Source organism: Astyanax mexicanus, chromosome 6, assembly GCF_023375975.1.
Source record: "Astyanax mexicanus isolate ESR-SI-001 chromosome 6, AstMex3_surface, whole genome shotgun sequence".
In the NCBI taxonomy this organism is placed as follows: Eukaryota; Metazoa; Chordata; class Actinopteri; order Characiformes; family Acestrorhamphidae; genus Astyanax; species Astyanax mexicanus.
The window spans coordinates 22,522,711-22,541,103 of NC_064413.1; the positions used below are offsets into that span (position 1 = coordinate 22,522,711).

At 37.6% G+C, this 18,393-nt stretch overlaps 1 protein-coding gene across 1 annotated transcript in view; it reads right to left on the reverse strand.

The window, feature by feature from the left end:
- Window positions 1-17,990, reverse strand: part of capn7 (calpain 7) — a 31,726-nt gene extending 13,736 nt beyond the window's left edge. Inside the window, exons 1-12 of the mRNA XM_007240971.4 lie at window positions 17,527-17,990; window positions 15,540-15,648; window positions 14,219-14,376; window positions 12,423-12,490; window positions 10,725-10,925; window positions 9,540-9,626; window positions 9,224-9,350; window positions 9,009-9,094; window positions 8,795-8,888; window positions 8,232-8,378; window positions 8,008-8,114; window positions 7,757-7,877 (exon numbers count right to left, since the gene is read on the reverse strand). Coding sequence (XP_007241033.2) covers window positions 7,757-7,877; window positions 8,008-8,114; window positions 8,232-8,378; window positions 8,795-8,888; window positions 9,009-9,094; window positions 9,224-9,350; window positions 9,540-9,626; window positions 10,725-10,925; window positions 12,423-12,490; window positions 14,219-14,376; window positions 15,540-15,648; window positions 17,527-17,628 — 1,407 coding nt within the window. The 5' untranslated portion in view covers window positions 17,629-17,990. The remainder of the gene's footprint in view (window positions 1-7,756; window positions 7,878-8,007; window positions 8,115-8,231; window positions 8,379-8,794; window positions 8,889-9,008; window positions 9,095-9,223; window positions 9,351-9,539; window positions 9,627-10,724; window positions 10,926-12,422; window positions 12,491-14,218; window positions 14,377-15,539; window positions 15,649-17,526) is intronic.
- Window positions 17,991-18,393: the final 403 nt, after the last annotated feature.

The following is an 18,393-nucleotide window of genomic DNA, read 5'->3' on the forward strand; positions in this document are numbered from 1 at the left end:
AAACTGCAATAAATAAAGAACAGACCACAGATTTCTTTAATTATAATTATTTTGCAATACTATGTTTTTACTAACTTTGAGATTAGTGCAATTTGTAGTGATTAACTACTGTATGTAGGACAGAATAACAATTCGATCTGCTGATTTTGTAAATTTACCCTATCACACAAATTTAGTCTATCACACACAAATATCTGGAAAAATACTCAAAAAAGTTATAAATTATTATAAATTTATCATTGATTAAGTGAAATAGGTACTTAATCCCCTGCCAACCAGCAATGATTACAATACACTGCAATAAACCCAAAGTACCCGTATGGCCTCCATTACTGTTGTTTTGCTGTTTTTAGGTGCGTAGAACCCTATTGTTTTTGCTAAGATTTTTCTTCTTATTATTATTATTATTATTAGGGGTTCGAGCACGTAGTGCCAAAGCTATTTCTCAGGAACCGTACAAGCTATGAAGCTCTCCTTTGGCATGTATCATCTGTGGCCTATGTCCTAATGTTTCACCGAAGGAAAATTTGATATTTAAATTTTTGTGACCGCTATTAGCCAATCAGATTCCAGCAAGCTTTTGACAGGCTAAACAATGACCAATCAGGACGATACTTATACCCTACATGTATCTCAGGGCCTTCTATCATCCATTAAAATATGGCGTTGATTGGCCTCAAGGGGGCGCTATAGCAGAAAATCAGTTATATCTAAAGGTACAAGTGGCCTAGGCTTGTTATTCTTTTTTAGTTGTATACTTTGCTGTAGCCTTTACAACTTTGTAATTACATATGTTTACCAAAAATGCAAAGATTTTCATCAGTGGCCAAAAGAGTAAAAATTGCTCTTTTGGCCACTGATGAAAATCTTTGCATTTTTGCAAACTTGTCTTTAAGTCCTTAATCAATCAAAACAAATTTGGTCTTGATGCAATCTTGAGACCCTGTAGGTAAATAATTATCAAAAAAATCTTGACATTTTAACTATTTGAGGCCCATAAACCTTGATCAAACATGTACTTGAAAGCCTTTTCAGAGTTATTTGGCCAAAACTCTGTCAAAGTTTAAAACATGCCAAAACTGTTGAAGCTACTAATTAACAATGACATTTGAAGTACATGTGCCAAGTATGAGCCAAATAAGTCTTCAGTAGGCTCTACAGTGAAAAAATAACTATTTTCAATTTATTCTATTTATCGCCATTTTCCAACCTAAATGGACAGAAGACAGGAACCTTTCACCCTATCAACACACAAATTTATACACATATATAGACTGATAATCTGATCTTGATTGCAAATTTTCAGCCAAATCGGACATGTTTTGCCTCTACAACGGCTGGAAAACTACAGCGATTTTGTAGGCCTCAAGCCTGTATTATCGCTTTTTTCAAATCTAAATGGACAGAAGTCAGGAACCTTTGACCCTATTGACACAGAAATTGACATACATATATAGACTGATATTGTGATCCTGATTGCAAATCTTGAGCCAAATCAGATATTTTTTGCCTCTAATATGGCCAAAGAGCAACAGCCATTTTGTAGGCCATAAGCCTGTATTATCACTTTTTTCAAACCTAAATGGTCAGAAGTCAGGAACCTTTGACCCTATCAACACACAAATTTACATACATGTATATACAGACCACTTGATCATGAGTACCAATTTGGAGCCCAATCAGACTTTTCCTCTCTTTGTAATAAATGGAAACACACTGATAGGGAATGTTCTGTCTTTCTGATAGAGTGATAGATTTCCAGCAGGTTATATGTGGTCTCTTGCTGCGCTCTGGTGGTCATTTGGTGAAACAGATACAGGTGAATTATTCTAAATTAAAGCTCTGCTGAACTTATTCAATCTTGCTTGTCTTGCTTAATTGAACATATTTATCCTTCTTGTTCATGATGGTCAGCCACCTGGGTCATTCTTGTTTATGTTCCACCCACTTCATTTTTTTTTTATTTGCATAATATGCAAAACTTACTTTTGAGATCTTGTCCTTGGCTCCTTGACCAATCATGCATGTTTGGTATCAAACAGTTCAGCAGAGCTTACTCCTCAATAATTATTAAAAAAATCTTTACATTTATAAACAATATGGCCGCCATATGCAAATGAGTTCTACCATGGTGCAGTTAAATCTCTTTAACATTTATAACTTTTGAATGCTTAACCTGACACTAATACCACTTCAGTCCTTTGATCATTACATGATTCTCAGATACCCTGTCAGTTTAAGTAGACATACACCCCCCCCAGGGGGAGGAGCCAATGCTCGATAGCTGTTTCTCTAGAACCATACAAGCTATCAAGGTCGTCCTTGCCAATTATCATCTATGGCCCATGCACTAATGGTACACCAAATGAAAATTTGATATGGACACTTTTGTGGTCACTATTAGCCAATCACATTCCAGCAAGCTTTTGACAGGCTGAATGTCAATCAGGTCAAAACATATGTACTATTATTGATATTATTGGTTATTAATATGTGCCCTTGTCATGCCTCACTGCTAGGCTCTCCGAATGCCCACTAGAGTGCAGCAAGAGACCACATAAAACCTGCTGAACACTACAGCTCAATTTATCAATGCATTTCAACTAGTTTACTCACACCACTCATCTAGCATTGTCATTATGGTCTTTATGGTCACGCTGGTCACCTAGCTTGGTTATGCTGCCCATCCAGCTAGGTCATTCTGGTCATTCACATTGGTCATTATGGTCCTGCTGGTCATTCAGCTTTGTCATCATAGCAATGCTGGTCATCCAGCTTGGTCACACTGGCCAAACACCTTTGCCATGCTGGTCAGCCAGTTTGGTGATGCCAGTCAACCAGCAACATGTTTTAAGCCTAACTGGCCTCCAGGGGCCTCTTTGTCTGTAACGCTCGAACCCCGTAAATCGCCGCTTGCGGCTATATTTAGGGGTTCGAGCACGTAGTGCTAGAAACCCTATTGTAATTGTTCTGATTATTATTATTATAGTTCTTATTCTTTTTCTGCCATAGAAGTGATTGGGCAGAAGAAACCGTAAGGCCTACAGGGCTGAGACTTGGTCATATGGTAGTACTTCTCACCGCTACTCAGATTCAAAAGATGAGCCCGATCGGCCTCAAGGGGGCGCTATGGCGAAGGTCAACGCGTTTGGCCTCGTAACTCCCACGCCCTGATAGCTAAAGCAAAAATTCTTGCATTATTTGATTCCTTGGTTAATGGCAAATCAAAAAGGTCAATGGAACCACTAAGCTCCGCCCACTTAGATTTTTTGCTATTTAGCATAATATGCAAAACCTACTTTTGAGAACTTGTCCTAGGGTCATTGACCAATCCTGTCATATTTGGTGTCAAACAACTCAGCAGAGTCCCAACCTTAATAATTATCGAAAAAATTGTGAAATTTGTAAACAATATGGCCACCATATGCAAATTAATCTTACCGTGGCACACCCAAATTTACTCTAACAGCTGTAACTTTTGAATGCTTAAACCTACACTAATGCCACTTTAAAACTTTTATGCCAACATGATTCTGAGGTACCATGTCAATCTGTGTAGACATACGCCTCCAGGGGGCGGAGCCAAAGCTAAAAATCTGTTTCTCAGGAACCGTACAAGCTAAGAAGCTCTCCTTTGGCATGTATCATCTATTGCCTATGTTCTAATGTTTGACAGAAGGAAAATGTGATATGCAAATTTTTGCGATCGCTATTAGCCAATCAGGTTCCAGCAAGCTTTTGACAGGCTAAACAATCACCAATCAGGACGATACTTATAACCTACATGTATATGAGGGCCTTCTATCATCCATTAAAATATGGCGTTGATTGGCCTCAAGGGGGCGCTATAGCAGAAAATCAGTTATATCTAAAGGTACAAGTGGCCTAGGCTTGTTATTCTCTTTTAATTGTATACTTTGCTGTAGCCTTTACAACTTTGTAATTACAAGTATTTACCAAAAATGCAAAGATTTTCATCAGTGGCCAAAAGAGTAAAAATTGCTCTTTTTGAACTTGTCTTTAAGTCCTTAATCAATCAAAACAAATTTGGTCTTGATGCAATCTTGAGACACTGAAGGTAAATAATTATCAAAAAAATCTTGACATTTTAACTATTTGAGGCCCATAAACCTTGATCAAACATGTACGTGAAAGCCTTTTCAGAGTTATTTGGCCAAAACTCTGTCAAAGTTTAAAACATGCCAAAACTGTTGAAGCTACTAATTAACAATGACATTTGAAGCACATGTGCCAAGTATGAGCCAAATAAGTCTTCAGTAGGCTCTACAGTGCAAAAATAACTATTTTCAATTTATTCTATTTATCGCTATTTTCCAACCTAAATGGACAGAAGACAGGAACCTTTCACCCTATCAACACACAAATTTATACACGTATATAGACTGATAATCTGATCTTGATTGCAAATTTTCAGCCAAATTGGACATGTTTTGCCTCTACAACGGCTGGAAAACTACAGCGATTTTGTAGGCCTCAAGCCTGTATTATCGCTTTTTTCAAATCTAAATGGACAGAAGTCAGGAACCTTTGACCCTATCGACACAGAAATTGACATACATATATAGACTGATATTGTGATCTTGATTGCAAATTTTGAGCCAAATCAGATATTTTTTGCCTCTAATATGGCCAAAGAGCAACAGCCATTTTGTAGGCCATAAGCCTGTATTATCACTTTTTTCAAACCTAAATGGTCAGAAGTCAGGAACCTTTGACCCTATCAACACACAAATTTACATACATGTATATACAGACCACTTGATCATGAATACCAATTTGGAGCCCAATCGGACTTTTCTTCTCTTTTTAATAAATAGAAACACACTGATAGGGAATGTTCTGTCTTTCTGATAGAGTGATAAATTTCCAGCAGGTTATATATGGTCTCTTGCTGCGCTCTGGTGGTCATTTGGTGAAACAGCTACAGGTGAATTATTCTAAATTAAAGCTCTGCTGAACTTATTCAATCTTGCTTGTCTTGCTTAATTGAACATATTTATCCTTCTTGTTCATGATGGTCAGCCGCCTGGGTCATTCTTGTTTATGCTCCACCCACTTAATTTTTTTTTTAATTTGCATAATATGCAAAAAATACTTTTGAGATCTTGTCCTTGGATCCTTGACCAATCATGACATGTTTGGTGTCAAACAGTTCAGCAGAGCTTACTCCTCAATAATTATTAAAAAAATCTTTACATTTATAAACAATATGGCCGCCATATGCAAATGAGTTCTACCATGGTGCAGTAAAATGTCTTTAACACTTATAACTTTTGAATGCTTAACCTGACACTAATACCACTTCAGTCCTTTGATCATTACATGATTCTCAGATACCCTGTCAGTATAAGTAGACATACACCCCCCCAGGGGGCGGGGCCAATGCTCGATAGCTGTTTCTCTAGAACCATACAAGCTATCAAGGTCATCCTAGCCAATTATCATCTATGGCCCATGCACTAATGGTACACCAAATGAAAATTTGATATGGACACTTTTGTGGTCACTATTAGCCAATCACATTCCAGCAAGCTTTTAACAGGCGGAATGTTAATCAGGTCAAAACTTATATACTATATACGGGTTATTTATATGCCCTTTTTATGCCTTGTGTTTTTTCAATTTAAGAACTGAATTTGTTTCACCAAATGCGCACTAGAGTGCAGTAAGACACCACATAAAACCTGATGAACACTACAGCTCAATTTATCAATGCTTTTCAACTAGTTTACTCACACCACTCATCTAGCATTGCCATTATGGTCTTTATGGTCACGCTGGTCACCCAGCTTGGTTATCCAGTTTGGTGATGACGGTCAACCAGCAACAGGTTTTAAGCCTAACTGGCCTCCAGGGGCCTCTTTGCCTGTGACGCTCGAACCCCGTAAATCGCCGCTTGCGGCTATATTTATTATTATTATTCTTTTTCTCCTGTAAAAACAGTTGTGCAGCCTAAACCGTAAGTCATAGAGAAATGAAACTTGGTAGGTAGATGTAGGATCAGTGCATCTCGGTGGACAACACAAATGGCACCGATTGGTCAAGTGGTGGCGCTATAAACAAGGAAATTCATTTTTCACAAGTTTCTCAATAACTCAAAAACCATAAGACCTACATTCAAAATTCTTTTTTTGATGGATTCCTTGGGTCAATACCAACAACTTTCCAATTTGGACCATGCACTTCCGTCTATATAGATTTTGTGCTAATTTGCATAATATGCAAAACCTACTTTTGCAAACTACTCCTAGGAATTTTGACCAATCCTGGCATGTTTGGTATCAAAACACTCGTGAGAGCATGCGCTTCAATATTCATTAAGAAAAAGTTGAAATATGTAAACAATATGGCCGCCATATGCAAATTAGTCCTTCCGGATATATGCCCCATTCACTTCAAGAGGTAAATTTGGAGCACTGTTTCTCAGCAACCGTGCAACCTAGCAAGTTGAAACTTTGCATGCAGAATCTATCATACAGCCTCTAAAGGATGTTCAAAGGGCAACTTAATCAATCAACATGGCTGAACACCATCAGCCAATCAGCATTCAGCAGACATTTTGGCAGGCTGAATGTTGCCCAATCTGGATGATTTTTGGCAGTTATGTTCAGGTGGAGACACTGTAGTGACCTGCAAAGTGCTGAAACAATCCGCCCACTGGGGGGCGCTGTTCCAAAAAAACGAGTATATGTCAATCATGCTGTACTATTTTGACATCTAATTGTTTTTGCCATATTTAGTACAGTGGCTCTGACAAATTTCTCAATACAACTATGTTTAAAAAGTGCTTTGTTCATTCATAATTGCTAATTGTTTGAAAATAGCTATATTGAAACTACTCTCTGGATATTTGGCCTATCACCTCCATTTCAGTCTTGCTGCACACTGTAGAGTCTCTAGGTAAATGTTCATTAAAAACATTTGTGAAAATTTCACATACAATACTCTCCAGGCATCAAGCAATCTGTGCGTCCTTGGAATTTCTAACCTAAATTGCTGTAACTCTGCAGTATTTGCTGTAATCTCACAATGTTAAAGACCTCTGTACAATATCACTCTGATGAAGCGCCATTTAATACAGAACTAGATTAAGAATAACTTGACATTACATGTCATATCAGAACATTCACTCCTTTGTGCCTCTTCTCAACATTAATAACAGGTGAAAGACTTTTGATCATTTTAAAATGTGACAGAATGTCTCCAATTGTGTTAGACCTTCTTACACATCACCATCCTATGCTCTAGTAGGCACCATTGTGCTAGTTGGTGCTTGATGAAGCGCCATTTAATTCAGAACTAGATTTATAATAACTTCGTAATTACATGTCATATCAGAACATTCACTCCTTTGTGTTAATTTAAACTTGTTGGGTCAAACATTTCAGCTTGTTCTGCAAAGGTTCAAAGGTCAATCTGAATACCACTTTGTGAACATTCTGGTTGAAGCCACCTGATCAATACCAATAACATGTAGACACCTTTTGACTAGTTCTAACTCACTTAATGAATATCCTACAAAGTTCACTAGATTTACATGTGAATTTAAGCACTGATCAGGTTGAAAGGCCTCTGCTCAACATTAATAACAGGTGAAAAACTTGATAATTTCTAAATGTGACAGGGCATCTCCAATCATATTAGACCTTCTTACACATCACCATTCAATGCTCCAGTAGGCACCATTTTGCACTGACGCGATTGACCTGAAGAGAAAGAGGGCACAGAAACTGACCTTGTATTCCCTGATGTCTAGCACAGCGTAGGCATGTGTGGGCACTAAGCCCCACTTCTCTCCTTCCTCCTCTGTCATCACTCCTGTCGCTGTTGTTATGAGGACGTCTCCTCTGTGAAACCTGTCAAAGTGAAATTCACAATAAGACACTGACTCTCAAAACATCTTTCAGTTGAAAGAATACAGACTTTAATAACAGCTGGAGAACAGTCTATCTCTCCATGGAGAGACACACAAACCTGGCAGCTCACCTTTGGTAAAGCATGCGGAAGGTGTCGTCCTTGCTGAAGGACTGATTGTCTGAGTGCATTGCAATGCGCTCTGGAATCCAGCCAGTCAGCGCATGGAGATCAATATTCTACAAATAAAAAGAAAGCATCTCACAGGGGACAAAATGATAGGATGTGAAAACAAGTGTGTAGTTTGTAACTCTTGAGTTTACCTTCATGCCCTTATTTTTTAGGCTTATACTTACCGAATTGGAGCCAGGGAAATCATATCCACCCATCACCTTCATGTAGGCCTTCTCTATGAGAGAAACCCATAACTCGTTCCGGTTACTTGAATAGGAGCAGAGCAGCTCACCATTGCGATCCACTGGGAGGAAATCATCAATGATCACCTTCAACCAAAAAACAACAAAAGAAAAAGGTTTTTAATAAATTTTTGTAAGAGTGGTCACCAAATTTTGCTCTTTAAGGAACATCAGCATGCAAATAAATAAAACTAAGAATTAAAGTTTTGTTTACTTAGCTTAACTTTACTTAACTAAGTTACCGTCCCACCACCACCTAGCGGTGAGACCTGGTGAATTTAAAGGGAAATATGGAGACACTGTGTTCCTTACTAATGTTGCATAATGCGCTTTATACTCCGGTACCTAATGTATGCACCTAATGTATGAAAATAGAACAGAAAATAAACGTTCATTTATAGTGTGCCTTATAATTCAGTGCACTTCATAGTGCAAAAAATACAGTAGAAATTTTTAGTAGAGTGAATCTTGACAAAAATGACATAACAAAACAGTTCCTGTACCTTTCTAGGGACTCCATTGATGTGAAGCTTTACCATGTATTTTCCACATGGATTATACTCTGGCTCTCCCCTCCTATTCTGTGGGTAAATGACGCTGGAAAAACACACACACACACACACACACACACATTCTATGAATTTAATGTGTGAAAATGCTGATGATAATATGAAATTAAGGATTATATAACACACATTATTTGCAGTGTGAACTTACCTGGTGATTAACTTCTTGTTGAAGCGCCTCTCATATGCAGCACTAATGGCCAAAGAGGCGACGAAAGAACAGTCTGATACAACCGTCTGCAACAACAACAACAACATATTACTTTTTACATCATTTTAATCCTATTTTTTAAATAGCATACAACATATAACCCATGAAAGTTTAACAACTGTATCAATAGTTCTGAACTGAGGGGAAATTGGCACCTGCTTGATGCTGAAGCTGGACACAGTAAAAATCATGATGGGGTTGTTGGAGATGTCGTCAGGTCGGACCCAGCGAGAGAAGATTGCAGTCTGTTTTGGGGACAGGGCCAGCTTTCCACACCTGTCCCTTTAGAGCAATAAACAATAATCTACATGAGCAAATCTTTCAATTTATGAATAAATAACTCTATGCCTCATACTAAATCCTACGCTAAGAGTATTACGGCAGACCTCTGTATTTGGTGAATATATTTATAGTGTGAGAGCAATTCTACAAGAACAATACAAGAAAAAAAATATGAACGCAAGAACTTACGAGAATGGAACAGGAAAAGCAAACCGTTCTCTCAGGTCGACATTCATAAATGGCACATACTCAATTCCATTTATCTTGGAGGTCTTCCTTCAATAAACAAAACAAAAGCAATGTGAGTAATACATCAGCATTTGACATTTAGCGACATGCAAACATTTGGGCACATCAGGTCAAAATATATGTTACAGCAATTAGCTAAGGATGTAAAAGATTTCCAAACGGCATAAAATTTAGGATGACAGTTCTTTACTATATAATCCTTTTTAAATTGCTTTTACAGTTTCAAATCATTCCTCCTGTTGTTAACTGTCCCACTGTTCCATGTGTTACTAGCTGCAACACAAACCCAAAGCATGATCGACTACAGAATTAATGCAGATGTATTTTATGGTAAGGATAGGTCTGTCCCAATAATAACAATAATAATACATCACCAGTATTTAAGTCACACAATAACAAATGCACTATTATACCACAGTTGGTTCCGACCCTGCAATGTGATTGGCCGAAGCTCTCCACGTATTACTCCACCACATAAAGTTAACCTAGCAACAATGCAGCGCTTACCAGCCAAACAGCGCCGCTACAAACAGAGCAGCAATGGAACTCATTTGACTCTGAGTGTTTAGAACCAAACAGATCTTATTTTCTCGTCCTATTTAACTCAAAATCTTTCAATAAACAGTGATAATGGAACTGTGATATAATCGCAATAATACACTTGAGGTGCCTACGAACGCAGCACAGCAGTACCAATATTACATGTTATAGCACTCCCTTTCGTGTATTATTGCTTAAAAACCACTACCTACCTACATAGAGCAGACTGAGACATGGGAACACATGTTACTTGTCATGAGTATTAACTAAGAGGTATCACTGTGGCATGAGAAAGTCATATGAAAGCAGCATCACCCTGGTCTATCAGAGCTCAAAATAGAGCCAAGACACAACTACTTAAACAACATGTTGAAAGTGAACAAATATCCCATTGTGTACGCACTGCAGCAGTAAGATTGTGCAAGTTCTTTATGAACAGGAAAATATCAAAACTAACAACATATTACATAAGGTATCTTCTGCTTCCCTAACCACCGACTGCTGGACCTGCAGAGAAACATGGGGACAAGACATATGTGGAAGTATTTAGGAGTGGATAAAGCAGCATCAGCTGGCTGTACTCACCTGAGCACCTCTATCTCTTCAGGTGTGTAGCGCTGACCCTGCGGCTCACTGGACTGTACAGCTCGGACAGGCTGTGGCTTGTCATTAAGTGAGAAGTCCGGACCCAGGGGCAGGTACTGCCTCACTGGAGCAGGGGCTTTGGGAGTGGAGGCGATGGGCTTTTCCTGGGATTTAGAAAGGGAGTCTTTCAGTCCCTCTGCCCTGCATCATACGAAAAAGGAGGGGAAAAAAACAAGATGGTGGTGAATTTAACTGAAGAGCAGTTCATCTTGCAACAAATATACCAGAGAATAACAACATAACCAGGTAAAAGCATGGCACATTTAACTGTTAACTTATTCAAATGTTCAAATGGTAAGTGTATTTTTTACAGTATATGCATGATTTTAATAAATTATGCTTGTTGTATACAAACCAATAACCAGGAAGGTGGTTAAATTTAGCATCACTGATTAAATTTAGCACCACTTATCACACTACACATCACACCTTGTTTACTTTATCTCCCAAACGGGATGTTTTTAAGACAAAAGCTGAAACAAACTGGATAGTGCCAACACAGTAACGTTAACTGAGATAACTTAAGACTTTACATTTATTTGTTTGCTATTTTTCCTGAGTAAGTAAGTAAGTAAGTCACTCAAATGTGACTTAACTAGCATTCCTGGAGTACATTAATAATTAGAACACAATTGTTGTGGTAAATATATTACTATATTACTTTTCTTAAAAAAAAAAAAAAAAAAGAAAGACATGCCCAGCTCCAAGTGATTGGGAGATCGCTGGTTCGAATCCCAGTCATGCAGCTTGCCATCAGCTGACAGAGCCCTGAGAGAGCACAACTTTGAGAGTTTTGCTCTCTCTGGGTGGGTCGATGGCACTCTTTCCCCAAATCACTCTAAAGGGTGATGTTTCTCAGCACAAAGTGTCTGTGAGCTGATGTATCGCTGCGCTTTCCTCCAAACGTGCTGTGATGCTACTCGGTAATGCTGCATCAGCAGCAGCTCAAAAAGACGTGATGGATGACTTCACATGTATCAGAGGAGGCATGTGCTAGTCTTCACCCTCCTGGTGTTGGGGCACTGATAGGGGGAGTCCTAATGAGTGGGTTGGGTTATTGACCTTGTAAATTAGGGAGGAAATGGGATAAGAATTAAAAAATAAATAAAATTTTATTAGTAATAAAAAAAGTTTAAAAAAATTATAAAAACCTGCAAATGAACACGGTCTGGCTTTAAACAGGTATAATTTTGTTCGGATTTTTGTGTACCTTTTGTATGTCTGATTGAAATTAATCAATTAAAAAGACATAAATATTTCAAAATTATTTTGACTATGGGTTTTTTCACCCATGTTTAAAGTTTAAATACTCTAAACCAAATAAGACCTTCTACACTGTACCGGTTCACTTAAATATAAAAATCATATATACACAGTACAGTTATAGTAACATTTATGTACATGCACAGCTTATCCAGTGAACTAGGTCAAATGAACATAAAAAGATTCTCAGAGGTAATCCCAGGATTGCAGTCATCCAGCAAATCCAGTAAATGTGATGACATTAGACATAAAGAGGAAATAAAGAGAGCATCTTTACCCATTTTAACCAAACCACCATGTTTCTGTAGAAAGATTCACACACTGTTCACCCTCTACACTGCAATATACTCTGAATATTACACTATGCTACTTTACCTGTCTAGTGCTTGGCGAGCCAACTGCTTCAGTTTGCCCTGTAGTGCTGGATCTGAGGTCTCGTTGGCCTGCAGGAGAGAGGGAGAAAGGAGAGTAGGGCTCAGTAAAACTGTCACTCATAAAAGAGACTCCAGAAAGGAAACCAAGCCCCATGTCCTCTTCACTAACACCTGTTGCAAGACTGACAGGTTATGAAGTCATTTTGGCACGCTAAAAAAGAACATGAGCGATAGGAACATCCTCACTATCAAAACTCAAAACAACCAGAGCCAATGGTTCCTAGTCAACAACCCTGCTAGCATGTTCTACTAGCAAATATTAGGATACATTTTGGAGGGTAATTAATCAGATGCCAAATATCTGATGCATCATAAAAGAAAAGAATATCTGCTTTTTACAGCTATTTTATTTTCAAATACCATTTAAAGTGTTTCATGTTTTGTCCATATCATGTTATAAGCAAAGAAACCCAGTAGAACTACAGCACATTTTATTAAAGTTTAATTTAAAAAAAGGTATCAGAACAACGTTTAAAGAACTGCAGGTCTCACTTGCCTCAGTGTAGGTCAGTGTCAGTGTTAATGATTCAATAATAAAAAAAAGACACTGGTCAAAAATAGTATCCATGGGAGAGTTCCAGAGTAAAAAACAATGCTGACCAAAAAGAACACAACAGCCTGTCTCACACAGGCCAAAAAACATCTTGATGATCCACAAGAATTTGGGAAAATATTCTGTGGACTGACGTCACAAAAGTGGAACTTTTTGGAAGGTGTGTGTCCCGTTACCACTGGCATAAAACTAACACATCATTTCAGAAAAAGAACATCATACAAAATGTAAAACATGGTGGTGGAAGTGTGATGGTCTGGGGCTGCTTTGCTGCTTCAGGGTCTGGACAACTTGCTGTAACAGATGAAACCAGACAATCCTGAAGGAGAATGTCCGGCCATCTGTTTATGACCTCAAGCTCAAGCGTACTTGGGTTCTGCAGCAGGACGATGATCCAAAGCACACAAACAAGTCCACCTCTGAATTGCTTAAAAAAGACAAAATGAAGGTTTTGGAGTGGTCTAGTTAGAGTCTAATTGAGATGCTGTGGTATGATCTTAAACAGACGGTTCATACCGGAAAACCCTCCAATGTGTCAAATTTAAAACAATTCTGTAAAGAAGAGTGAGCCAGAATAGCTCCACAGAGATGTGAAAGACTTACTGCTAGTTAGCTTGATTGCAAGTGGGTGGCAGACCCAGTATATTAGGTTTAGGGGGCAAATACTATTTACATAATAACAAATGCTTGGTTTGGATATTTCTTTTTTTTTTTTTAATAAATAAAATCATAATTTAAACAGTGCCTTTTATATTTAATCAGGTTATCTTTGTCTGCTATTAACGTTTGTTTGATAATTGGAAAAATATCAAAAATGACAAAAAAGCAAAAACAAAACAAAAAGAAAAGTAGAGAATTAGCAGCCACACGAATACCAGGTTAAAAGTGCATAAAGCACTCTTCTTTAAGCAGCATGAATGAGGTTAAATGAATAGCAGTAACATAATGAAGTGTCTTAGTGTGGATAAAGTGTCAATGGTTGTCATTGTCTCCATTTTCCTCTAATATAACTACTGTCAACTGCAAACTTTACTTGTTTTTTTCTTTGTTTTTTGTGTTTTTTTGCATCTGTATATGATTGCCAAAAACATAAATTAAATTTACAAAAAAAGACCATTTAGACTAAATAAAATTCTTGTTCTGTGAAAATTAATACATCAGTCTGAACAAAGGCACTGACTCACTGCTTGTATGCACAGCTCTACAGCCTGTGAGTAGAGCTCTATGGCTTCGTCACTGTTGCCTTTCTCATCCTCCTCAAAGGCCTGGGTCACCAGGAAGTATGCCCGCTCGAGGTCCAGCTGATGCTTGGTCTTTAACGGGTCACTGCTCTGTGCTTGAACTGGTAAGAGAAATAAGATCTGTGTGTTTAAAAAGAATTTAATTAAAACGTCCCTGGCATTAAATAAACATTCAATAGTTAAACTACACATAAATTTGAGGTTATATTATGTTAACAGCAGCCAAACTCTGGCATAATCAAATAATGTCAGCATATAGTCCTATTATAGAGGCTTAATAAACTAATTTACTTTGCATATTAATTTACACATACAACTTACACAAATGTGTGGCAAACTTCTTAAATTACTTATGTACAAAATGAGCCTGTTGCCTTACTGTCAGAGCAGTGAATCAGGTTTCTTTATACTGAGGCCTGGCTATTATATACACTATCTAAACAAAAGCATTGAGACACACCTCAATCATTGGGTTCAGGTGTTTCATTCAGACCTATTGTTACAAATTTGTATAAAATCAAGCATCTAGCCAGTCTATGCAATCTCCCTCACAATCAGTAGAGAAAGAATATGTGAATCTAAATAGTGGTACTGATATAGGATACCACCATTGCAAACAGTTGATGAAATATACAACTGTATACTTCCACCTTTGAGATAACATAAGGCATGTTTGAGTTTGGTGTGGAAGAGGTTGACTGGCCCACACAAAGCTCTGACCTGATTCTTCTGCATGGATGGGCAAAACATTCCACAGACACACCCTAAAACCTTGTTAAAAGCTATACAATTAGAATGGGATGGCATAAAAACATGTGTATGTGTAAAGCATGTCTCATGGCTTTAAGTGTAACTATTTATTAATAGACATTGGAAGATGGCCAAATCTTTTACAGAAAATACCAATAAGCTGAGAGAAGACTCTGAAGGACAGAGCTCCTTTCTGAAAGTCACACCCATATTTCATATTACTCACACTCATACTCTAACTCAGTCCTGTTCAGAAAACGCCTTACTGGAGAATAAACAACGGAAAGTATAAGTTCATACACTCCATTTTCTCCAGAAAGAGAAAACATAACCATGACACTGAGAGGCAGCCTAACACAACTTTTTAATAACTGTAATTTAAACCTCTGAAATAAATCCAGTTGTCCACTTTACCACCACTCAATACATAAAGTGGGGACAGAGCCAGGGTGCTTTGGTACTAATGTCTTCCAGACAGTGTTACTATATCCCAACATTTCATAGAAACACTGACCAGCACTGAGTAGAGTCTGTACTCGTTCCAGGTACTCGTTCACTTTTCCCTGGATGTTATCCAGTTTAGACCCAGCCATGCCAGCATAGATGAGTGCTTGGGCTGCCTCCTGAAAGAAGAAAAATCGAATGATTTGTGGTTAGATCTACAAATTAAACGGATATTTCTCCAGTCTAAAACTAAATTCTAAACACAAATGTACCTGTATGGAAAGCCACACCAGGACTAGAATATCAGCTGTTCAATATTTAATCATAATATCTCATTTACAGACCAATAAATCTATTCTGACTAAAATTTATTTTATATATATTTTACATATTACTGGGACAATGAAAATGTTATGTAAGTAACTTAATGTTCAACTAGTCGTATGCAGAGATGTATATTAATGAAGAAGAACTAATGCACTACTGTATTTAAGTACTTAAATGCTGTATCTGTATTCTACTGGAGTATTCTTATTTTTTCCTACTTCCACTTTAATACTTTGATACTTTTACTCCAAAACATTTTTTGTTACATTGTTTCTCGTTACAATAATAATAATAATAATAATAATAATAATAATACAAAAGTTAAATCATTCCAAACCCACATAATCACTAAAGCCAGAGCAGCAGATGCTTTGTACTGTTTTCAGGTTTGAAGCTCCTCATCATTGGGTGAAGTCAAGCGATTTAGCTGCCTTATAAGACTACAGTGCTGCTCCCGTTCTGCCTTTCGCTTCGCTGCCTACCTGCAATATATTTAAACTTCTGACTGCTTTTTGTAATACCTACATAATACAATACTGTACTTTTACTTTTAGTACATGTGCAGTACATTTAGGAACAAAGTACTTGTAATAATTAAGGTTAAAAAACGTTGAATACTTTAGCACTTAAATGTGATGCTTAAAGAACACTTCAACTTCTACTCAAATCACTGGTTTGATTGAGTACTTGTACTTTTACTCAAGTCTTTATACATACAGCTCTAGAAAAGAGACCACTTTAGCTTCTGAATCAGTTTCTCTGATTTTGCTACAGACTACAAACTACAGACATTATTCTCCCAAATTCCAAATAAAAATATTGTCATTTTTTGTATTTGCAGAAAATAAGAAATGGTTGAAATAACAAAAAAAACATGCAGAGCTTTCAGAACTCAAATAATGCAAAGAAAACACATTCATATTAATAAAGTTTTAAGAGTTACAAAATCAATGTATATATACCCCGGTTTTTAATCACAGTTTCTATGCATCTTGGCATGTTCTCCCCCACCAGTCTTACACACTGCTTTTGGAAAATGTTATGCCACGCCTGATGCCAAAATTCAAGCAGTTAAACTTCATTTCGCTGGCTTGTGATCATTCATTTTCTTATTGAGTATATTCCAGAGGTTTCCATTTGGTTAAATTAAAGAAACTCATTATTTTTAAGTGGTCTCTTATTTTTTCCAGATCTGTATGTCTGGTAATTTGTTACTATTGATTAACCTGGAATTTTCAACCTGTTTTATCAGTAACTGCATTTCTACTAGTAAAAACTCCAGTAACAGATACTTAGTTACATTTTCCCGGTAAAATGTAAGCTAGCTAACAAATATCTGGAATTAACAGAGGCTGTCACTAATAAAAAATAGTGGGTTTTCATGTTAATTAATGGTAGGTTAACAGAGGACATATAAAGTTAAAATAACATTAAGAAAATGTGGCTCTGTTAAATAACATAACCTGTCATAATGAATTACGTTAAAATGTATAGGACTGGTATTAATAATAGTAAAAATAATCATAGCTATCATAGTTATTAGTTTTACTGGTACAGGTGTCGTCACATAAGCTAACTAACGACTGGCTAACTAGGTTAGTTAACTAGCTAACTAGCTACTAGTTACCCATTCGGTTTATTTGATAACTTAACTAGCTAGCTAACCTAGCTAACCGTTAGTTAGTTAAGCTAGTTATTTAGGCTAGTTATCTAACTTAACAGCTGCTCACCTTGTAAAAGAAAATCGCTTCATTGTATTTCCCTCTCTGGTCGTGAATCACCGCTGATTTGGCGAAGTTCACAGCGTCGAGCTCCAGCGCACTACAGTCCATGTTATCCCCCTGAAGTGAGGAGAGGGCTGGCTCTGTCTCGGTCAGTCTGTGGAGGATCTGAACAGCTCTACTGCTTCTTCTGCTCCATGACAGCTACAGTTAGCTTAGCTAACACACACAGGCTAAACACGAGCTAGCTCAGTTACCCTACACACAGGCTTAAAACACACAGCAGCGAGAACCAGCGGCTTTTTCCGTGTCCAGTAATAAACAGGTTTCAGAGGATGGACGATTCTCGAAAACGTCGCCCCCAAAAAATCCCCAAATTCCGCCGGAGTAAGAGAAAGTCCACCGCTAACTCCCTCACTCTCACTCTCTCTCTCTCTGAGCTCCGGGCAAAAACAAACCCACACACCACGCACTTCCGCCTGGGTGGGCGTTTCCCGGAGTTGTCACTGTGTCGTTTACACCGAGAGGAGCTAAAAACAGAACGTCGTATATCAAACTAACTTTACCAAGCTGCTAAAAACAAAAACACAAATCTTCCAGATTCGCTCATTTGCTTTCAGACAGCACATAAAACCGCGGGTCACCCATTCTCTTCACCCATATATTTATTAAAACTCCTGTGAAACTTTTTAATCGATTCTTCAGTGAATCAGTTCATCCAATTGAATGAGTGCGATGTGCTAGTTCGCCTGGGGACTCGTAAGTTAGTTCAAATAGTTATAAAAAAAAACACCATATTCTAAATAACTATAGGACATAATGGAGAGTCCACAGAAACCTGAAATTTATTTAAATATTTCCCTATATTTGTAGTAT